General features: G+C 42.4%; 1 protein-coding gene across 1 annotated transcript; it reads left to right on the forward strand.

Annotated features, from left to right (window-relative positions):
• Positions 1–2,740: 2,740 nt before the first annotated feature.
• LOC103008748 (mediator of RNA polymerase II transcription subunit 28-like) lies at positions 2,741–3,248 on the forward strand. Its single transcript, XM_057553946.1, is given in 2 exon segments — positions 2,741–2,901; positions 2,903–3,248. Coding segments are annotated over 2 exon segments (507 nt in total).
• Positions 3,249–22,315: the final 19,067 nt, after the last annotated feature.

Here is a 22,315-nt window from a genome sequence, read left to right on the forward strand (position 1 = left end):
AGCTCTTTGTATGTTCTCCTTGAGCTCAATCACAGAGTGATTCTGCAGAATTCAAATCCCTTCTCCTCCAGGCAGTAGATGCCCTGGCAGGGACTCTGGCTGAACAACAAAAGGTTGTTATAACTTCATATTTTATTGCCTCCTCTTCTTATATTTGGTGATCTGCCAGTATAAATGGCTGGCTTCCTTCATCCTTTTCCTAGGACGATTGGCAAGGTGATAGGCTGTATGGCACAGGAGTTTTTAAAGCATGAACTCTCAGAGTCATTCTGTCTGTGTCCAAAGCCTGGCTCTATCATCCGTTAACCTAGTGAATATGGGCAAGTTACTGAACCTCTTGGAGACTTTGGGCTTTTGGTTTTGAGGGTTTAAGGATTCTATCATACATTAAATTATTTAATCCATGTTTACTGACGTGCTCAAGAGACTTGGATCTGTTGCCTGAATATCTACCAAGTAGCAGGCATTGTACTAGTTGCAATTTGATTGGCCAAATCCTGACTGTACTAAAAGAATAATTTACACTGAACCTTCCAGTGGTGACCAGCGTCACTTACCATGCTTCACTCCCATCAACTGTCCCACCATATCTTGATCATTTGGCTGCTCTTGCACCAAGGGTTAGAGCATGCCAAGAGGGAATTAATGCTCTCAATCCAAATATGAATGAAGTCTATAATTTCCTTCCATTGGCCATATTTGGGCTTCTCAAAGTGGTCTTTGTTTGAATGCCTCTCTAAAGCCCAGTTAATTCGACTTCTTATTTATTTATTTATTTATTTATTTATTTATTTATTTATGGCTGTGTTGGGTCTTCGTTTCTGCGCGAGGGCTTTCTCTAGTCGCGGCGAGTGGGGGCCACTCTTCATCGCGTTGCGCGGGCCTCTCACTGTCACGGCCTCTCCTGTTGCGGAGCACAGGCTCCAGACGCGCAGGCTCAGTAGTTGTGGCTCACGGGCTTAGTTGCTCTGTGGCATGTGGGATCTTCCCAGACCAGGGCTCGAACCCGTGTCGCCTGCATTGGCAGGCAGATTCTGAACCACTGCGCCACCAGGGAAGCCCTCGACTTCTCTTTCATATGCTCCCTACTTTCCATCTCCATAGCCATTGCCTTAGTTCATACCTTTGCTACTTCGGCTCAGTATCACAAGAGTAACTCCCTAATTGACCTCCCATTCGCTACTCTCATATTCCACAAATCCAATCTTTCTTTCTTTTTTTTTTTTAACCTCTTTATTGGAGTATAATTGCTTTAAAATGGTGTGTTAGTTTCTGCTTTATAACAAAGTGAATCAGTTATACATATACATATATCCCCATGTCTCTTCCCTCTTGCGTCTCCCTCCCTCCCACCCTCCCTATCCCACCCCTCTAGGTGGTCACAAAGCACCGAGCTGATCTCCCTGTGCTATGCAGCTGCTTTCCACTAGCTATCTATTTTACATTTGGTAGTGTATATATGTCCATGCCACTCTCTCACTTTGTCCCAGCTTACCCTCCCCCTCCCCATATCCTCAAGTCCATTCTCTAGTAGGTCTGCGTCTTTAATCCCGTCTTGCCCTTAGGTGCTTCATGACCATTTTTCTTTTTTTTTATAATCCATATATATATGTTAGCATACTGTATTTTTCTCTTTCTGACTTACTTCACTCTGTATGACAGTCTCTAGGTCCATCCACCTCACTACAAATAACTCAATTTCATTTCTTTTTATGGCTAATATTCCATTGTATATATGTGCCACACCTTCTTTATCCATTCATCTGTTGATGGACACTTCGGTTGCTTCCATGTCCTGGCTATTGTAAATAGAGCTGCAGTGAACACTGTGGTACATGACTCTTTTTGAATTATGGTTTTCTCAGGGTATATGCCCAGTAGTGGGATTGCTGGGTCATATGGTAGTTCTATTTTTAGTTTTTTAAGGAACCTCCATACTGTTCTCCATAGTGGCTGTATCAATTTACATTCCCACCAACAGTGCAAGAGGGTTCCCTTTTCTCCACACCCTCTCCAGCATTTGTTTGTAGCACAAATCCAATCTTTCTTAAGAGCACATCTGGTGATGCATCTTCTCTCACTACATTCCTTCCATGACTCCTCATTCTTTTAGGATAAAGTTCAGACTCGTTGGCTCAGCACAGAAGGCCCCTCACAATTTGCCCACTAGGCTCTGAGGATCTGGCAGTGAATAAGAGATAAATTCTTGACCCTCAAGAAGTGTACATTCTGGTAGGGGAGATAAATGAAATACTACTGAAATTATTAATAAAAACTTTGAGGGTATGTTTAAGGGTACCCAGACCCATAGGTACAAGATAATCCATTTAGCTTTGAAAACTATTAGAATATCTGAGCTAGATGAAAACTTAACCATCATCTTAACTCTCTCATTTAATTTACCCATGAGAAGTCCAAGGCAGAGACCAAAGCCCAGTAGGTATTATTGCCAGTGCTTTCTTATTCTAGAAGAGCACATGATTCCTTCTTAGAGTCTTGATTATTGTTACCTCTATTTTTTTTTTTTAACACTTGAATGTTGATGCCAATTTCAGATATAAAATTGGTATTTTTTGTTATGTTTTTAAAAAGAGTCCTTATATTTTATATACATATTGAAATATTTATGGATGAAACGATATAATATCTAGGAAGTGACTGAAAATAATCAGGTGAGGGGAGTGGAAGGTGTCATAGACAACAAGATTGGTTATGAGTTAAGAATTATGGATTTTTAGAAATGAGGGCTCTGCTGGGAGGCATGTTCTCTGCGCAGCCACCTGGACCCCCGCCACCCCCGCGGGGGCTTCTTCAGGCCACACCAGGCATTTCAAGAACTTCTCACAGTACCTTGGTGGATGAGTTGGAGTCATCTTTTGAGCCTTGTTTTGCTTCTCTGGTGAGTCAATAGTACAGATTAGGAAGAAATTCCAACTGGTGTTGATCAGTGTATCCAGAAATTTCTAGATATTGTGAGACAGACAGTATGTTTTTTCCTACCAAAAAGATTGCAGTTACCTGTTCAGAAACCAGAGCAAGTTATCAAAGAGGATGTCTCGGAACTGAGGAATGAATTACAGCGAAAGGATGTTCTGGTTCAGAAGCACTTAAAAAAACGGAGACATTGGCAACAGGTGCTGGAGGACATCAACATGCAGCCCAAAAAGCCAGCCGACATCCCTCAGGGTTCCCTGGCCTACCTCGAGCAGGCGTCTGCAAATATCCCTGCACCGATGAAGCAAACCTGAGGAAAAGCCACCTGAAAATGAGCTGGTGGCTGACTCAGTTCAGACACAGTCTTGCCAAACATCACTTCTTGTAGACATGACATTTTGGGAGAACTCTTTGCCAGAGAATGAGATGATTTTAGTTTTGTGCTCTCACCTAAAAATGTCCACCTATTTTCATAAGCGTTATTTCTGGAGTACTTTATAAAATGCTTATTGCTTTAGTAAACCAAGCGTATTGTCTGTCTTTAGCAAAGTTTAAGACTGTTAGTGTGATGCTTTTTACAGATTCCTTTTTATGTTTTTGGTTTTTGTTTTTTTTTTCTGCTTGTTTTTATCTTTATTTTTGTATGACTGTTAATTTCTGTGTTTCCAGTTTTAGATTAGTTTGTATGATCTGAGGGGAAAAGCTTGTATGATCTGATCTGCATATCAAAGGATGAGGATTTTGGTTGTAGGCCTTTTATGATAATTTACCCATCAGTGGCAGTATATAAAAATATGTAAATTTGCTTGTTTTTCACGACTTGGAACTACCTCAAGAAGAGGAATCTAATGCAACAATTAACACTTCCAGAACCTCAGAATGAGGATATTTTGTAAATAGGTTGGAAGAGGATTATAGTATCGTAGGTTAGTGTAGTAACTGTTACCGTACTGTAGTAACCTAGTGCTATAGGAATACAGTAGTATCCTTAAGTTAATGTTGACTTTTATTGGGGGTAAGTTTACATTTTGTGTAGTGTTTATTTACTTTTTCTGGGGAGGGGGTAGGAGCAGTGATATGCTAAGTGATATTCATTTATGCAATAATCAGTTTAACTAACGGAGCAGACCCTGCTCTCAACAGGGGCACAGGTGAAATATGAGGATTAAAGCTTGCTGTGATAATCTCTGAGTTTTATTTGTTCTGCTATTTGGAGCAGATTTTTCCATTAATGAAGGTTCTTGCTAATGGATGGTGTTGATTCCAAGGGACTGGGGCCTTGAGGTGGGAGGCTGGCTGCAGGGTGCATGGGAGACTTGGTGTTTGGGAAGATATTTTACCCTCTGTCAGTCGCACAGGCCACCTCAGATTGTCTGTTGAACCGCTGTTGAGAAATACAAACCGGCATTGTGCCTGGTCTCCTTGCATGAGGCTTTCCTTTCTCTGTTGTTTACATTCCCTCATTAGATTACACCCCTTCACCCTCAACCAGTGCAGCACTGTTTTCTGAACAGGCAGTAATTCTGTGACTCAGTGTCTTGGCTCGCTTTTTCTCCAGCCTTGAAGGTCCCGCCCCACCCACCTTGACATCTACTCGAGTTCCCGTCTGGCCTGGACGCTACCTGGTCTCTGCAGCCTCCAAACGCCCTCTCCGTCGTATCCACAGGACACAGGACTTCTTGTCTCTTCTGCCAGCCTTGCTTGGTTCTCTCTCTGGGGTTAGTGATCTGTCTCTTTGTTCCTCATGAGAAGTAGGCATTATTCCCCTCTGAATATACAGGGACCACTTATTAATTTTTATACATAATAACTTAGTACTTATTTTTGTTTGTGTGCGTGTGTGTATGGGACACAGCTGGAGGCCAACTAATTCCCTCAAGCAGAGTATATAGTTAAACAAAGCTTTTAAAAGTTGTTTTTAATCACATTATCTGATTTCAAGGTCGTTAACCTGGTCATCTCGTGCCAATCAGAAGCTCTGATTGGCAGCTTTAGATTTCTTGATTAAAAACCTAACTAAACGGATTACATGTTAGGCATTCTTTCAGTAATGAAGAGGTTCTTAGTGAAAAGTTCAGGAACTATTCTATTTGGTGCTTAGTAAAAATATTTTGAATTAATGTGTGCACCAGTTATTGTCATTTCTTTACTAAATTCAAAAGTTTTCTGCCAAATAAACATTTCACTTAAAAAAAAAAAGAATTATGGAAGCTGAGTGATGGTTACATGGAGGTTCATTATAGAAACCTTTTACTTTTGCCTTTGGAAAATTTTCTATAATAAAAATTTAAAAAAAGAGCATGAGAATCCTTTGGTACAGGTTCTCTGGGTTTCATCCCAGCTCCTGGGGTCCTTCTCAGGAGACATCAGCCTATATGTCTCCAACTGAGTCTGCAGAAAGTTTTGCAGACCCTCCTGAAAAGGGGGGCCATGCCTCCTCTGGTGGGTTCACGTCCAAGAGGCATGAAAACAAACAAACAAACCAATCCCCGGAGGTAAAACCTAAAAAAAGGACCAGAAGATGAAGGAGGAACCCCAAAGATGATGTTCGTCCCGGCTGGGCAGTGGCAGTGCCTTCTTTGTGCCAGCGCCTAAGCAGTACTTGGCTATGCAGACAGCCATCCTGGTTCTAGTACTGCCTCCATTACCTACCAGCTGTGTGACTTTGGGCAAGTTGCTTAACTTCTCTGTGCCTCTGTTTCCTCACCTATAAAACGGGGATAAGAGTATCAATTTTTTGTGAGGATTATGTGTTAATGCCTGGCATGGAGTAAGTGCTAAATAAATGTTAGCTGTTGTTGTTATTATTATTATTATTGCCTGAGCTTCCCAACAATCAGTGGCAAAGTGCACGTGGGGTAAAGAGCAGCACTGAGAAAATGCAGCTCACTCCACGGTCCTCACCATCTGCAGCTCAGCAACCAACACAAAGGCTCCGACTGCTGCTGATGCGACATATGCTGAAGTCCCCAGGTTGGAGAGGGGTGCTAAAGGGCGGGAAGCAGAGGGTTTCTCCCCACTGCGGGCCCACCAGGACCTCCCCCGGGAGACGGGGCTCACTGGGTGTGTGGCTACCAGCAGCCCTCAGGGGGAGGCGGACTTCCTAGGATGGGCCAGGGGGTCCTGCCCAAAGGCCCGGCACCAACCTGGGCTGGACACGTTTCCGAGGGCTGAAGACGGCGGTGGAGGAGCAGCGGGGACGCCGTGGAAGAGGCTCCTTCCCTTCCAGCTCGGCCACTGGCAGCCGCAGGTTCTGGGCCCGGTGGGTGGGGCCGGCGGGGCGTTGGTTCTCAGGCAGGAACCCGTCCAGGTCCACCTACTGCAGGTGGAAATACTCGCCATCTCCGCGGAAGGCCTGGTCCCGGACGCGCAGCACGAGGGAGGCCGAGCTGGCCACGGTGCTGGCTGCCGCAGCCGGCTCTTCCCCCGGCTTTTCCTTCCCCTTCTCCTTATCAGGGAGCGCCTCGCGCGGCGGTGGGGATGGTTCTCCATCAGCTTCTCCAGGACCAGTGAGAAGGAACCAGCCGGGCCTCTTTCCCCAGCGGCGCATCCCAGCCTCAGACCTGACCCAGCCTGCGACGCCCCAGGCAGCTTCTTTCAGCCATGCGCATCTTGCGACCGGAAATGGGCAGCTACTGCGCAGGCGCCTCGCGGCCCCCTTCCCCGCCTCCTCCCCTCCCCCACCTCTCCCGTGCCCCTTGTGTAGGACGCAGCCCTGGTTATCTTAATTTTATCTTTCTATTAAATTTATATGAGCTTTGTCTTAATAAAATCGCCAGCCCTTTGAGGGGGAAACACTGGCGCGTCCATAGTGCATGTGCCTGCAGTGCCCTTTAGCCACAATATAAGGTTCTCCGTCGTTACTTGTTGGATTCTCTGAAGCTGGGCGTTCCGAAGTCCTCCAAACTTTCCTCCATCGGATAGTGCTGGTGGCTTTGCCCTCGGAAATTCCAGCTAGGCCTGGACCTGGTACCCTCTGCAGGACGACTTTGAGATGTGTTTGCTGGCTTGAAGAGGAAAAAAAACAGTCCTTGAAGAACAGGTATTTATTGAATAGGCACTCAGGGCAGCTTTGGTGCTGGAGCTATAACACAAATCAGTCCAAAACCACTGCTCTCAAGGAGCTGATGTTATTTCCCCATCCTCCTTACACTTTATGAACAAGGATATACTTACATTCATTCATTCATTTGCCAAGCACTCTTCCAGGTTTCTGTGTTAAAACATATTCCAGTGAGTTGAGATAACAAATAAATGATTTCGGATGGTGCTGAATACTGTGAAGTAAATAAAACAGGTTAATGCTTAGGGAATGATAGGCAATCGTGGTGAGGGAGGGAACAGGGATTCTGTGCATAAATTGCATTGAATGGAAGGTGACCAAAATAATAAATAGGTACCCCTCATGCAGATATCTGGGAGATTCCAGGTAGCTAGGGCATCGAGTTCAAAGGTGCTGACGAAGGAAGAAGACAGGAAGCAATGAGAACAGTTAGGAAGCTAATGCAGTAGCCCATGAAAGCTGACCTGTGCCAGGCAAGGTACTGACACTTTAACATATATTGTGTTTTTATTAACCCAAATAATTCCTTGTATTTCATTTATTATCTATGAATAAAGGAGGTAATCTCTAGAAAGGAAGGACCAAGCTCATGATCAGAGAGTATGATAGGAGTAGATGTGTAACTATTAAGAGAACCTAAATCCAGGGCTCTTACCACTGTACCCTCATGGCTAGAAACTCCCCATTGTGGTTTAGGGCAGTCTCACTCTCTTATCTCTTCAGCTCTGCCTAGCCCTTTCCCAATAAATCGTGTGTCAGAATGAAAATTCTTTTTGTGTGAGTCAGTGTTTGGGTTTGTCCCAATAAGATGGAGAACCAAGGCACTCTTCTTTTTTTTCTTTCATAAATTTATTTATTTTATTTATTTACTTTTGGCTGCGTTGGGCCTTCACTGCTGTGCGCAGGCTCTGCTCGTCGTTGCGGTATGTGGGCTTCTCATCGTGGTGTCTTCTCTTGTTGTGGAGCAGGGGCTCTAGGTGCGTGGGCTTCAGCAGTTGTGGCTCGCGGGCTCTAGAGCGCGGGCCCAGTAGTTGTGGCGCATGGGCTTAGTTGCTCCGTGGCATGTGGGATCCTCCGGGACCATGGATGGAACCCGTGTCCCCTGCATTGTAGGCGGATTCTTAACCACTGCACCACCAGGGAAGTCCCCCAAGTCACTCTTGTGCAGCCTTTTTCAACTGACTTGAGCGAAGGGTTCCTAATTACAGGCTTTAACAATTCCGTCCACTTAGGCACTTAGGTGTTTTTTGTTTTTGTTTTTTGTCTCCATATGGAACAGAGAGCATCAGAATGACAGCTGGATTCTAGGCAGCAATTACCAGGAATTTTTGGAAAGCTTGTCATGAGAAGATAGGTTAACTAATTATTCATTAAAACATTTATTGAATACCAAGTCAATGCCAAACATTGGACTGGGGCTGGTGATAAAATGGTGAGTAACAGCATACAGTTTCACTGCCCTCATGGAGTTTTAGTCTAGTGGGTGTACAGGCAGAGATAAGTTGTATTAGTGAGGTGCACAGGGCATAAGAGCTTGTAAAGGGAGAATTAACCTGGTCAGTTAAATCTGAGAAGATTTCCCAGAGAAAACTATGCTTGTACAAATAATAGAAAATTATTCTTATTATTTTTTATTGAAGTATAGTTGATTCAGAATATTATATTAGTTTCAGGTGTACATCATAGTGCTTAAATATTTTTACAGTTTATTCTCCATTAAAAGTTATTGCAAGATAATGGCTATAATTCCCTGTGGTATACAATTTATCCTTGTTGCTTATCTAGAAAATTATTTTTGAATGCCTCTGAAAAGCCAAGGCAAAACACACTGAAGCTGAAGCGATGGTGAGGAAAAAACCTGGCACACTGTTCCGTAGTCGTACAGGCTTCCTGCTATGTTCTTTGGACAGAAGGTTGTTCCTGCCTCTGGGCCTTTGCACTTGCTTCTGATGATTCTGCTCATCAGGATCTCATGGCAGAGGCTCCTTCATATTCTTCTCCTGGTCACTTTTCTATGAGCCCCTTATTTAAACTAGTCCCTGCTTATCACTCTCTCACAACACCCTTTGTTTTCTTCATATGCAATGATCTTGGTTTTTCTTCCATTTATTTCTTTATTGACTGTTTTTTTTCCACTGGATTGTAAGCTCCAAGAGCCTGGGCTCCTGCAACTCTTGTTCACATCACCTGGCCCAAGTTTGAGACATGGTAGGTGCTCAGTAAATGTTGCCAAATGAAAGAGAATGATGAAGATAAATATATATCAATAATTGAAAAATAATGAAGGATAAGTGTGTGCACAAGAAGGTTGGTTCTGTTTTGAGTTAATAATTTATTTTGCAGAAAGTTAACCATGTTATATGCCCTTCACATAGCAAAATTCCCTTCAAGATTCCCTTAAAGATGAAGCTGCTACACAGTTCTTTATTGAAGAGGAGAAATGCACTTGTAGTTTGCATAATCTGAGATTTATTTTTTAAAATAAGCCCCAGGAAATTTACTTTGAAGCACATAAAAAAGATAGATTAATGGAGAGAGAGATACCCCTTCATTCCTCCCTGCCTCCTTCCTCCTTCTCTCCCTCCCGTCTTCCCTCCCTCCTTTCCTCCCTCCCTCCCTTCTTCCTTCCCTCCCTTCTTTCCTCCCTCCCTCCTTCCCTCTCTCCCTCCCTTCTTCCCTCCTTTCCTCCCTCCCTCCCTCCATTCCTTCCTTCCTAGCTTTGTTCCTTCCGCACATCTTTGTTGAGTGTCTCTATCATGTCAGGCAGTCTCTACTCTCATGGATATTGCAGGTTATAGTGGAAAACAAATTAATTAAGGAATCACACAAATGGATATAAAATTATCCCTGTAGTGATTACTGCAAAGTGTATCACAGGAGGCCTTGACTTAATAGGGAAGCTTCCCTAGGATTGTTATCAAGCAAAGGGCTCACTGCTCGATGCACATAGAAGCCAATGCTATGGCACTGGCTTTTGAGAAAAGAGCTTTATTTTGAGGCCAGCCGACAAGGAGACAGGAGGCAGGGCTCAAATCTATCTCTGCCATCTGAGGGTTCGGTCAAATTTTATGAGTTAGTGGAGGATGGGTTGGTATGCAGAAATGCCAGTGGGGCAGGTTTTGATTAGTGAGCTTTGGAACTTGGCCATTTATGGTAAGATATGGTAGGAGGCTTCAACATGGGATCTTCTAGGACAATGGACCCTTCTCTTCTGAAAGGATTCTGGTGTTCAAGTTCGAGTCATGTCCTGATCCTTTGGGTCCCTGGGGATGGTGGTGGGGACTTTGGTTCTGGGTGTTATTTGAGGTCAAAAATATTCTCCTTTGTGTGCTTTGGCTGCTTGACTTGCAGTTTTGTTCTGTTGTCTCTGAAAAAACTCAGTATCTTGTTAGAAAGAAGATAGGTCTAGTTTGGGCTTGTTCTGCAGTTACAGGATTGCAGGTGATTGGCAACTAACCAGGTGAGAAGGAGAGAGGGCAGGGAGGGTGAGAGAGCAGTTCAGACACTGGATTCAGGAGCAAAGACACTGAAGCAGAAGAGTGTGTGAGACTTGAAAGAATCCACTGGGGCTAAAGCAGAGGGAGCAAGTGGTACAAGGTGGGGCAGGGTGCATGGGGGAGGGCCAATGCTGGTAGTCTGTTGGCAACCACCAAGTTTCATCTTTATTCCAAGACCCATGGGAATCCATTGAAGAATTTCAGGTAGAGCTGTAACATAACTCTCACGAGTCACTTAGTTTAAAGAGACAGAAGTCTGGCCAATGAAGCCATCTTTATTCATATGGCCAGAGAGCAGAGGGCAGAAATGATCTGCAGGATTGACCGTCTAAATTCTAACTCAGTGCTCAGTGATCTGGGAAGTTGTGAAAGTAACAGGCCTTGGTTCTTCTCCTCTGAGAATCTTATTGAATAAGCTGTTAAAGAACAAAAATTCAACCAGGGAAACTGGAAGATTTAATTAGCTTTATTCAATGATTCATGAATTGGACAGTATCCCAGTGAGTAAAGGAAGGAGGCTCTGAGGGGTTATACAAATGGAAAGTTTTTATAGGAAGAAGGGAGGGGCAAGGAAGCCATTAGCAAAGTATTTTTAGGCCAGACACCCTCATTTTTTTGGGGAGAGAGAGGGAATGGCAAGAGTTTTATCATGCAGATTGCCTCTTGTTCATCTGGGCAGGGGAGGGCAGGGATGGAGAGGGACCACGTGACAGATTACCTCCTCTGTGCTGACCAGAAAATTCCACACTAGTTAATTAAGATTACATTTCTGGGGAAGGTTGAAACTGCAGTTAAGTCAGATATTGTAGAGGTTTGGTTTCATGGGCTTTAGCACAAGTGACACTTCTTGGGCTTATGGTTTTCTCTTTAACACATGCCCGTATGCGTCATGTTTCTGGATGGGTGTAGTAAGCACCAATCCAGAGGGCTGCAGATTTCTTCAAGGCTCTGTGGGAGGAGCAAACAAAATCATCAGTAGGTGAGACTGTCATGTCAAAGGAGCTACTTCATGGAACATTTGCTCTTTTGCTTAATTCAGGGCAACATTGTCATCTTCAGCTGTATCTGAAAGATGTCTTTCTTTCTTGCCCAGTGGAGGGAGTCAGATACACTGAATTATTTTTTAGAAGGTGAGTTCACCTTTTCTATATGAAGGAGATTGAGTTTTTGTTTCATTTTATTCTCTTCTGTACTCCAAAGCATCACTTATCCTTTTCTCTAGTATTAAAAGAAAAAGCTCCTCTGAATCTCTGTAAGATAAAGCATATACCTGTAAGCCAACCCATCCTGTATCCACTTACCCTTCCTATTTTATAACGTGAAAGATATTTTTCTAGGCTCTGGTGATACCACAGTGAATAGGAGAGATGTGAGTCTTGTCCACATGGAGTTCCTGGTCTAGCTTGGGAGACACATATTACATAGTTTATTACCCAATATGGTATTTAATCATGATTGTGATAAAGGTCAGAAATGAAGAGAACCAGGCGCTGTAAGAACGAGTGACAGGTTTAGTCTTGGGGGCAAGGGAGGACTAAGATGAGGAAAAGACCTTTGAGGTGAGCTTTGGAGAGTGAATGGAAATTGACAAGGTGACAGGAGGGGAGGTGGCAGGTTGGAAGAATATTCTAGGTGGAAGAAAAGGTGGCCAAGGCTATGACATGACAAGGGATAGGGAGTTATGTAGCAACTGAAGGGAGGCTAGATATCTGGAGGGCAGAAAAGAAGGAGGGCAGTGGTAGAAAGCCTGAAAATGGAACACTATTCAGGGATCAGATCAGACCAGGCCTGGCCTTGCTGGCGTATTTAAGATACTGCTTTATTTTCTTTTTCCTAATCCCCAAAGAAAAAATTATTAAACCAAGGTCACTGGCTGTTAATTTGACCAGCACAGTGTTCTCTAAGGAACTATGAATGCTTCAGGATGAGTATGGATTTGCAGTTCCTTCAGGTCTCTCCAGTGTTAGACAGTCACCCCTGCCTGATCCACACACTTATGTCCCACTGGACCCTGCAGACATCTTAGTTTGCAACCCTGGACCAGATGATTTGAGAGTCCCTCCCACCACTTAAGTTCTAAAGCATGTCAAGGCTCTTTGGGGGATACAAGACAAATAATACACAACCCTGGTTTCTAAGAAGCTTGAAATTTAGTAGGGCAACAAGGCATTTTCACTAAGAAGTACCTGGAAGGCAGTAGGTAAATGGTAGGAATTACTATTATCATTTCTGTTGTCGCTGTTGTTCCCTGTAGAGTCTCACGTCCATGCTGGGCATACGGATGTTGCTTAATAAATCGTTGTTGGGTGAACGATGTGTAAGCCAGTGAACAGTCTGGGGACCAGCAGTGAAGGGAAATGAGAGCTGTGAGTTGAGAGACTGTCATTACCTGACAATGTCTCCAAATGCCTTCAACATGGGCTTATTCACATACTGCAGCCCGTGCTTCGCACACAGTGATCTCACCAGAGGTGCCACCTTGTGATAATTATGGCGCGGCATTGTGGGGAACAGACTAGGGAAACAGAGAGAAGAGACATAAAGCTTAGACCTAAAGAGAAACCCGGAGTTTTCTTTCCCCATTATAAAATAAAATTATATCAGCCACGCAGACCCAACCTTGAACTTGCACGATACTTTTGTTCTGGGAAGTTAAGGAACTTGATGGAGCACTCATCTCTTAGCCCTCTGCAAGCCCTGTGGGTGGCAAATGTTTAGGCAGAACTAAGAGAATACACATTAGCTCCATCAGTAGGTTTAGTTTTGACCAGATCAAATGTAAGTATAGGGTTTTCTACCATTTTGAACGACCCAGAGAGCTGGAGATATCAACCCCCCTACCCCACCCCTGCTAATCTCCATCTTTATCTTTGTCTCTGTCTCTCTAACTTCTGCACCATGAATAGATGAATATTCAATAAGTTCTAATCATGGTATATAGCTAAAAGTCCCAGGAAAGGAATAAGAAGTGAGGAGAGATGGGTTTTTATCCAAGGTTTTCACTAATCAGCCAGATGACTGTCTTGGGTTTTAACCTCTTCTTTGATAAACTATAAATAATAATCCTTCTTTTGTTTGGCTGAAATTTTCAAGGACTAACAAGAGAAAAAGAATGAGAAAACCCCTTGAACAAATATAAGGTCTCTTTCCTTCTTTGACTATCATAGACATGGCTTAGACAAAGAGAATGTGGAAAGTCTCTCCCCTGAATATTCTGGAGAAATTGACTCTCAAAATATTATCATTTTCTCTTTCTTTCAGGCATATTTCCCTAACTGACCCATTGGTAAAGTATTTCCAGATCCCATCTAGAAATTGCAGCAGGGACTCCACTTCATTATTCATTATTTTGTAACATTGGCTCTAAGGATACAGGTAAGTAAATATTTAAATTAAATTGTAGTTAAGTTTCAGCAGAAGTTGGTTACCCAATTGCCATGATTTTTCTTGGCTTTTGCCAACAAACCAAATGCAAAGAAAACAATCACCAATTCCTAAGCCCATAGGAATCTGGAAACTGAGTCCCTGGTACTTTTCCAAGATTTCACTCCACTTACTCACAATTGTTTCACCTCCTTCATTTCTTTCTTCCCTTCCTTACCATTGACGTTAATAGAAAAATAGCAGCCTGTTCAACATTACAGGTGGCCAAGACCTGCAAAGAAAAAGCTTACATTAGATATAAATGAGCCCAAATGTCAAACAAAGAAAATGTTTAGTTGTTCTTTTATTCAGTCAATCATTCCACAAGGGCTTATTGAGTACCTATTTTGTGTAAGAAACCATGAGGGATAAAAAAGATACACAGTCCCAGGTCTCAAGGAGCTTACAATTTAAAAAGGCAATAAGACATTTTGCTAAGTATATATGAGGCAATAGATATGAAGAAGTATGTAGGATTTGAGGGAGCTAAGTCACTCTCAGCCCTCAAATACAGAAGACTAAGGTGTCATGAATGAGGACTTTGGCAGATGGAAGTAGGATTGTAGGACTTTGGTAGAAATTGCAGGGGTTTGAATACCATTTCCATAGGGTAGACTGAAAGAACTTCTAAATGAGGAGTAAGGCATGCAAGGGCTTTAGTCAAGGGTTCTGTGCATAGAAATGCATTTCTATACAAATATTTCCTTTGTAATCTAAGGTATTTTATTTTATACATTTAAAAACATTATCCTGAGGAGAAGTTCAGAGGCTTCTCCAGACTACCTAGATTAAGAACCTTTACAAATGTCATTTTATTCAATGCCTTTCTAAGGTTTAGTTCTTGTTGGCGTTGTTGCCATTTTGAATGTTATTTTTGTGGCTGCTCTATGTGGTTGCTCAAAGTGTAATTTAGAGCACCTTGGGTTTCCCGAGGACACTTTCAGGGAATCTGCAAGGTCAACACGATTCCCATAATCCTTCTAAGACAGTATTTGCCTTTTTCATTCTCATTCTCTCATGCTTATAGAATGCGTTTTTCCAGAGGCTACTAAACACGGGATGACATCGTCACTCTGATGTTAATATGCATTGGCTTTATTCTTATTATTTTAAAATTAATTAATAAATATTTTTAAACTCTCAGTATTAATTTCAAATACAGTAAATATCAGTGGATATAACCTCTGTAAACAAAAGCTCTTTGAGGTTCTCAATAACTTTTAAGAGTGTGAAGTGGTTCTGTGACCAAGAAGTTTGAGAACCACTACTCTCTGGGAGGTCCACTGAATCTGGGAATGAGCTTGGAGAAGGAAGCAGTGTAATGACTGGATTCTCCAGTTAATCATGGCACAGCCAGTGGAAGGCTTAGGAGGCAGGTGTATTCTGCATGGGTCACAATTCTGTAAATTGTTAACAGCATGCTTGCAGAGCATGCCATGTTTCCTCTCTGGGCCTCTTTATCTATACAATGAAATGAGGTGGATTCCAGGGTCCTTCCAGGTCATAAAATTCATTCTCTAATTCTAGGAGTCTTAGATTCATTGAAAGCCTGTTTCATGTTGGGCAGGGGTCAGCAAACCTTTTCTATAAAGTGCCAGACAGTAAATATTTTAATTCTCCATCACAGCTACTCAGTTCTGCTGTTGTAGCATGAAAGCTGTCATAGATAATATGTAAACGTGTGAGCATGGCTGTGTTCCAATAAAACTTTATTTATAAAAACATAGAGTGGGCTGGATTTCACCCTTGGACTATACTTTATTAACCCTTGGTTTGGAGCAAAAGCTCTGAAATCGAACTGCCTAAGTTTAAAACCTGCTTCTACCACTTATTAGCTGTGTGGTCTTATGCAAGTTACTCAACGTCTTCATGCCTCAATTTTACCATCTATAAAGTGGGAATATAGCACGTATCTCATGTAGTTACATGCAAAGCAGTTAACAGTGCTTGGCCCCTGGCAAGCATTCGATAAGTATGAATTATTATTATTTGACATAAGCAGACTGTAAATCAGGGTGCTTTGATGATGCTTTCCCAGGAACTCTATGATTACCTGAGTGCTAAGCCAGTCCTTGTTCTCCTCTCTGCTCATTTTCATTGGTATGTGGCTCATCTGGGTAACATATGCAATCCAGGGACTTTCAAGAAACCTTTCAGAGAATAGAAGGAGGAAGTGTCACTCCTTGGGGAGTTTCAGTTCCAACCACTGGCAGATCTGGCTGAGCATTAATGGAAATGGCAGGGACTCAAAGGTTCCAATAATATGGTGGTTATTTGTTTTCTTCTTTTATTTTAAAATTAATTTTTATTGGAGTAGAGTTGCTTTACAATGTGTTAATTTCTACTGTACAGCAAAGTGAATCAGCTGTATGTATACATATATCCCCTCCTTTTTGGATTTCCTTCCCATTTAGGTCACCACAGAGCATCGAGTAGTGTTCCCTGTGCTACACAGTAGGTTCTTATTAGTTATCTATTTTATACACAGTATCAATAGTGTATATATGTCAATCCCAATCTCCCAATTCCTCCCACCACCTCCCTTCCCCCTTGGTATCCATACGTTTGTTCTCTACGTCTGTGTCTCTACTTCTGCTTTGCAAATAAGATCATATATACCAATTTTCTAGATTCCACATATATGTGTTAATATACGATATTTGTTTTCCTCTTTCTGACTTCACTCTGTATGACAGTCTTTGGAGGTCTTTTACATCTAGAGATGACACACTAAGCATTCAGTCACATGACCTGCCTTGCAGCCTAATGTGCCCCCAAAGCTTGCTCTGGCATTGGTGCAAGGCTCAAAAGATACCTAGGTAACTTTAAGGGTATATGCAAAGTGATTAACAGCTTGGACTTTGTCATCAGATAGAGCTGGGTTCAAGTTCTGATTTGGCACTGCCCCTGGCCCTTATTTGCTCTATAACCTTCAGCAAGTGATTTAATTTCTCTGAGCTTCAGCTCTCTTATCAGAAAAATGAAGCTGTAAAGTCAAAAACAGACATATTGAAATGCATAAACTTTGACATCATATTCACCAATGTCAAAGCAACTGATAGGTGAAGCACAAAGAAGAAAGACAATTAAAGACAAAATAAGGAGCAGTAGAATTTCTACCACACTATACCTGAAGAAACAAGAGCATAGCTAACTTCTCCAAGAACCAGATCAACAGATAAACCACGATAGATAACAATGATCTTATTAGTTAGTTATAAGCATGCTCTATTGCTCCAATGCAAAAGAAACATAGAAACATTATACTTAGTGACTAATAGTAATAACAATAATAATACTATAATGATAATAATGTAACAGTTAACATTTATTGAGGCTTCCTTTATGATCTATTTTACTGTCCCATTAATGCTCATGACGATCGTATGTTGTAGGTACTGTCACTAGCCCCACTTTACAAATGTGAAAGCCAAAGTGTAGAGAAATTAACTAAGGCCATACAGCTAACATGTGGTAGAGCCTGGAACACAGACAAGTCTGACTCCGGAGTCCCCACTTAGCCCTTGGAAACAAAGAAACGCCCAACATTTCTTGTTACACACAGCCTTGGTTTTCTGAAATATGTATAATTATGAATACATCATTGGTCATCATTAAAGTAAAAGATTTGAAAATATAAAAAAGAAAGAAAAATGAAGCTGATACTATCTACATTACAGGGTTTTGTAAGTATAATCACATCAAATAAGATAATGCATGTAAATCCTTTAGCAAATTGCCTGATGCATAGTAGCTACCATTATTTTTATTGTTATGTAAGATTTAGAATAATAATGTGAAAGAATGAGGGAGGAATAAATTGGGGATTTGAAGAGGGTTTTTCAGTCTGAAGTTATTTGGGCTTTGGGAAAATCTCTAGTCATAAAATAACTTAAAAAAATCCTGTCCTTCCCTTATCTTTGGCAAGAGTTATGATGTCTAGTTGGATTACAATTTTTAAGGACTTGGGGATCGGATGCAACACAGTTGACCTTTGAGCAACATGCACGTCCACTTAAATGTGGATATTTTTCAGTAAATACGTACAATACTGCATGATCTGCAGTTGGTTGAATCCACAGATGCGGAACCACAGATACGGATAGCTGACTCTGGGACTTGAATATCTCTGGATTTGGTAACTGTGGTGGATCCAGAAACAAATCCCCCACAGATACTGAGGGATGACTGTACTGCAATGGGGAATTAAGCAAGTGGAAAAAAAGGCAAGTTTGGGCAAATTCATTTTCCAAGGAACTCTTCTTATTCACCTATTTCAGCTATTTTTTTCCCACATTTTCTTGGAAACGTCTCAGTTACGAGAGAACGGGGCATGGTGTCATAATCCGCTAATCTTTGCTAATCATAAATAGCTCAGATAAGGAAGGTAAAGGGCCATCTAGGTAATGAGAATAAGAGACTATTCTTGCTTTCTTACTTGACTAAATATATGAGCACCATGGTTCCGAAGATTCCATAGAAAGGGCCAAATGTGATGAAATAGCGGATGTAAAAGCTGCTGACCCAGGCAATGTCCTGCAGAAACAAGTGCTTGAAAGTTAGGCTCTTGGAAATAAAACTGGCTAAATCTTATATCCTATTACTCAAGGAAGCTACATCTGGAAGGGACCAAGCATTTTCATTTCCCCTTTTCTACCAGCCTGATCTAGTTTTAGAGAAGGAGGCAAGTTACTCACCTCCCAATACCTTTGGAGGTACATCACTTGCATGGATTGCCCATTGAAATACACAGGCATGAGGAGGGGGAGCCCAACTGAAAAACAATTTTTAAAAAGATGGTGAACAAATGAACAGAATGTGATTCCCTTGGAAGCCAGCAGGGGTCGATCTCCTTAACATGCCACCCCTGGAATGTTAACCCCTGAGAAGGGATGCAAGGTGGAGATCCACGACCACATCCTAGACTCCACTGGGTTTTAGAGTCTCTGAGGCTGAACCAGGACTTTGGTTCCAGCTCCCTTCAGGAGACTAGGGAAGCTTTGAAGATTTGAGTCATTCTTGATGAAGGCATCCTGGAAGGGCTTCTGCTGTGAGCTTTCAAGTTTTCTCAAGGTCCATGGAATCCTTCAGTCCTTCACGATCCTTAGCACTGGGCCCTATCACAGTATGTCGAGGTGGCAGAAATAGAGCAGGTGTACTCAGTTCCTGGCCACATAGTTATTTACCTGCTTTTCCCCCAGGACCAGTGAGGCTGCCTGGAGCACGTAAGAGTCTTATGGAGACCCTTTGGATTTTGACGACTCTCTCCTTGACCAAACTTTAGTCAGATCCTCTGAGCCCCTTTCTTTTTTTTTTTTTTTTTTTTTTTTTTTTTAAAGGATTTTCTTATTTATTTATTTATTTATTTTATTTTTGGCTGTGTTGGGTCTTCGGTTCGTGCGAGGGCTTTCTCCAGTTGCGGCAAGCGGGGGCCACTCTTCATCGCGGTGCGGGGACCGCTCTTCATCGCGGTGCGCGGGCCTTTCTCTATCGCGGCCCCTCCCGTCGCGGGGCACAGGCTCCAGACGCGCAGGCTCAGCAATTGTGGCTCACGGGCCCAGCCGCTCCGCGGCATGTGGGATCTTCCCAGACCAGGGCTCGAACCCGTGTCCCCTGCATTAGCAGGCAGATTCTCAACCACTGCGCCACCAGGGAAGCCCTGAGCCCCTTTCTTGACTAGGCTTCAAAGTAGGCCCGTAAACATTCAAACTCTGCAAACTGTCAGCACAAATGATTTTGTCCATCCTGCATACTAAGGGACTTGCACACATGCTAGCATAGTTTCTACGAATAGCTCAAGGCCATGCCCCTGGGATGACCCCAGCCCCCTTAAAGTTCCTGCCTGAGAAAGTTCAAGTCTATCCAAAGAACTTACTGTTTGTTCAAGCCAAAACCTGACTATAGGCCTCTGATCTCTGTTTTCTTAGATCATTTATTAGAAAACTTACAATTATGAAGTCCTTTCTCTGTCCCTTTGAGATGGATCTTCCCTAACCCAGAGATGTCTTTCTCAAGGACCTGGGAGTCATCCCTTTGAAGTGTAATCGTTGAGAATTGGGCCCTGTACCCCAGTCTCTGGGAGGGTAGGAGCCTGACTTTGATAAGCACCAGTTAGCAGACACACATGGCCCATGACCAGCTTCCTCTCACTTTAACCTCTTTCAGTAATTTCCTTTAGCATGTCTCAGTGTTTAAGAAGTCTCCCACTTTTGTTTCAGCAGAGTTAAGGTCAGTTTATACTGAAGTCCCTTTCCCCTACTACAGAAACCTGAATCAAATCTGTCTTGCCACTTTTACCAAACGTCCAACCCAGTTTCTCTTTGACAGTTTGAGCATGACTCACTTGTACCTGAGATACTAAGTTGAAGGCATATGAAGGGAAAGGACACAATGAAACAGCTCCTGAGGATAGTGTGGTTTGTAATCTGGATTCTGCAGTGAATCTACACCATTCATTCATTCCTCGGAAGCTAAGGGTGTATTGTAGCACTACAGACAGGGGAGGAGAGTTCAGAAAAGAAACTCCAACAGCTTTTTCTTATGTGAATATACATTTATCTGGGCTGGGGATCGGTTACCTTTCAGAATGGGACACCAATGTCCTCATTCCTCATTTTGGTCATGCAAGAGAAGGACTGCCTTAAGATCGGTTTGCAGAATTCTAGCAGTGGAAGGGCAGCAGTGGTAATTGATACCCATATCTCAGAAAATGGGCCCACAGGCCATCCTGGTCAGGCGTGTTACAGATGACCACTGGTGGCCAACATTTGGGCAAATCAGATCATCTGCAACAGGGTTTCTCAGTCTTAACACTGTTGGCATTTTAGGGCCAGATAAATGTCCTGAGAATTGTAAGATATTTCATAGCATCCCTGGCTTCTGCCCCCTGGATGCCAGTACCATCCCTGCCCCTTTGTTGTGATAACCAAAAATGTATCTAGACTTTGTCAAATGTCCCACTGAGAGCAACATTGCTCCTAGGTGAGAACCACTGATCTATAGAAAATGTTTGGAAGCTTTCCAAAGGTTTTATTTTCCAAATGTGTAAGCATATTTTAGATAAGCATATTTTGGGATCCCACTAAACCTTTCTTTGTGAGCTATCACAAGTTTGACTTGGTTAAGAGCAAAGCATTTTTGCTTCTGATTTTTTTTATTGGTATTAGCATTATTCAGCTACCCTATTTTCTCTTAAGCCTAGACCCCCATTCAGACCTGTTTTACTTGTTTCATATATATATCCACTAAAATATCTTCTACAACTATATGTAAGCCATGGGAACAGCTAGCTTTCTTCCACACAGAAACTCTATAGGTGACTTTTATTCATGAGACTATTTTTTCTGGCATCCTATTGTCGGTGCTTGAGCATTGTTTTCCTGTCTCTCCTCCCTACCCAAATACCACCATCCTTTTCTTCTTGAGAGATATTTAGTCTTTCCAGGATGAGAGTCCCAGGTGCCAGACCCCTTGATGGGCATCCCGCCTCCCATCCTTCTTGCAGCATCTCCTTCCCTGCCCAGTACCCAGAGTGATGAGATGCCCGTTAAGAATGCCTATTTGCTTTCCTGTTTTCCTTTTCAGATTTTCACCCTAGTAAGTATGAAATAAAACATGCTGCTTTTTCTCGGTCACAATAAGACATGAACTGATCTCTCTGTGGGAAGATTTCAGTCATGGCTTTTGGCTTGACAACTGTTTGCTTCAGGGAAATGGGGTGATAAGGAATGTGGCTCCCAGGTGACTCACACATGTAGAAGTACAGGTGCTGCTTCTTGTAGTCGATGTATTTGATTTTCTTCTTGCCATACTGAATGAAGAGAGAATAAAACTCAAATAAGAGACAATATAAACTTCTCGTCATTATACTCAAGGTTGTGTGTTTGTGTGTGAGGTGTGTGTGTGTGTTTGTAAAATCTCTATAGAAAGAGCCATCTGGTCAGAATTCATTGACTGTCAAACTTGAGGCACTAGAAGAACCAGAACTGGAGTGGGAGGAGATACTGTGGTGTCTTTTGGCTTTATTTAAATATGGGCAGTTCTTGCTTGCATGGTTTGTTCCATTTGACTACGGGGATTGTGATCTTTTATTACTTTTATTATGCCCATGGAAGCCATTTTGAAATTTTTGTCCTTATGTGGATTGGAATGATGATTAAAAAGAAATATTTCTGATAAGTTTTCCGAGCTCTTTTTCAACCTACGTGCTTAGTATTCTGCTTGAAGCTCAGTCCCCATCTCCATTCATCCATTCAACAGATATTTACTGAATGGTCAAGTGATAAAAGATACAGGCATGACCCCTAATATCTGCTTCATCTTTCCTCCTTTGTGTTTCCATCATGGATCTCATGCTGTGATTTACTATTTTTAAGGCATAATGATATTATATATAATC

Source organism: Balaenoptera acutorostrata, chromosome 9, assembly GCF_949987535.1.
Source record: "Balaenoptera acutorostrata chromosome 9, mBalAcu1.1, whole genome shotgun sequence".
Taxonomy (NCBI): domain Eukaryota; kingdom Metazoa; phylum Chordata; class Mammalia; order Artiodactyla; family Balaenopteridae; genus Balaenoptera; species Balaenoptera acutorostrata.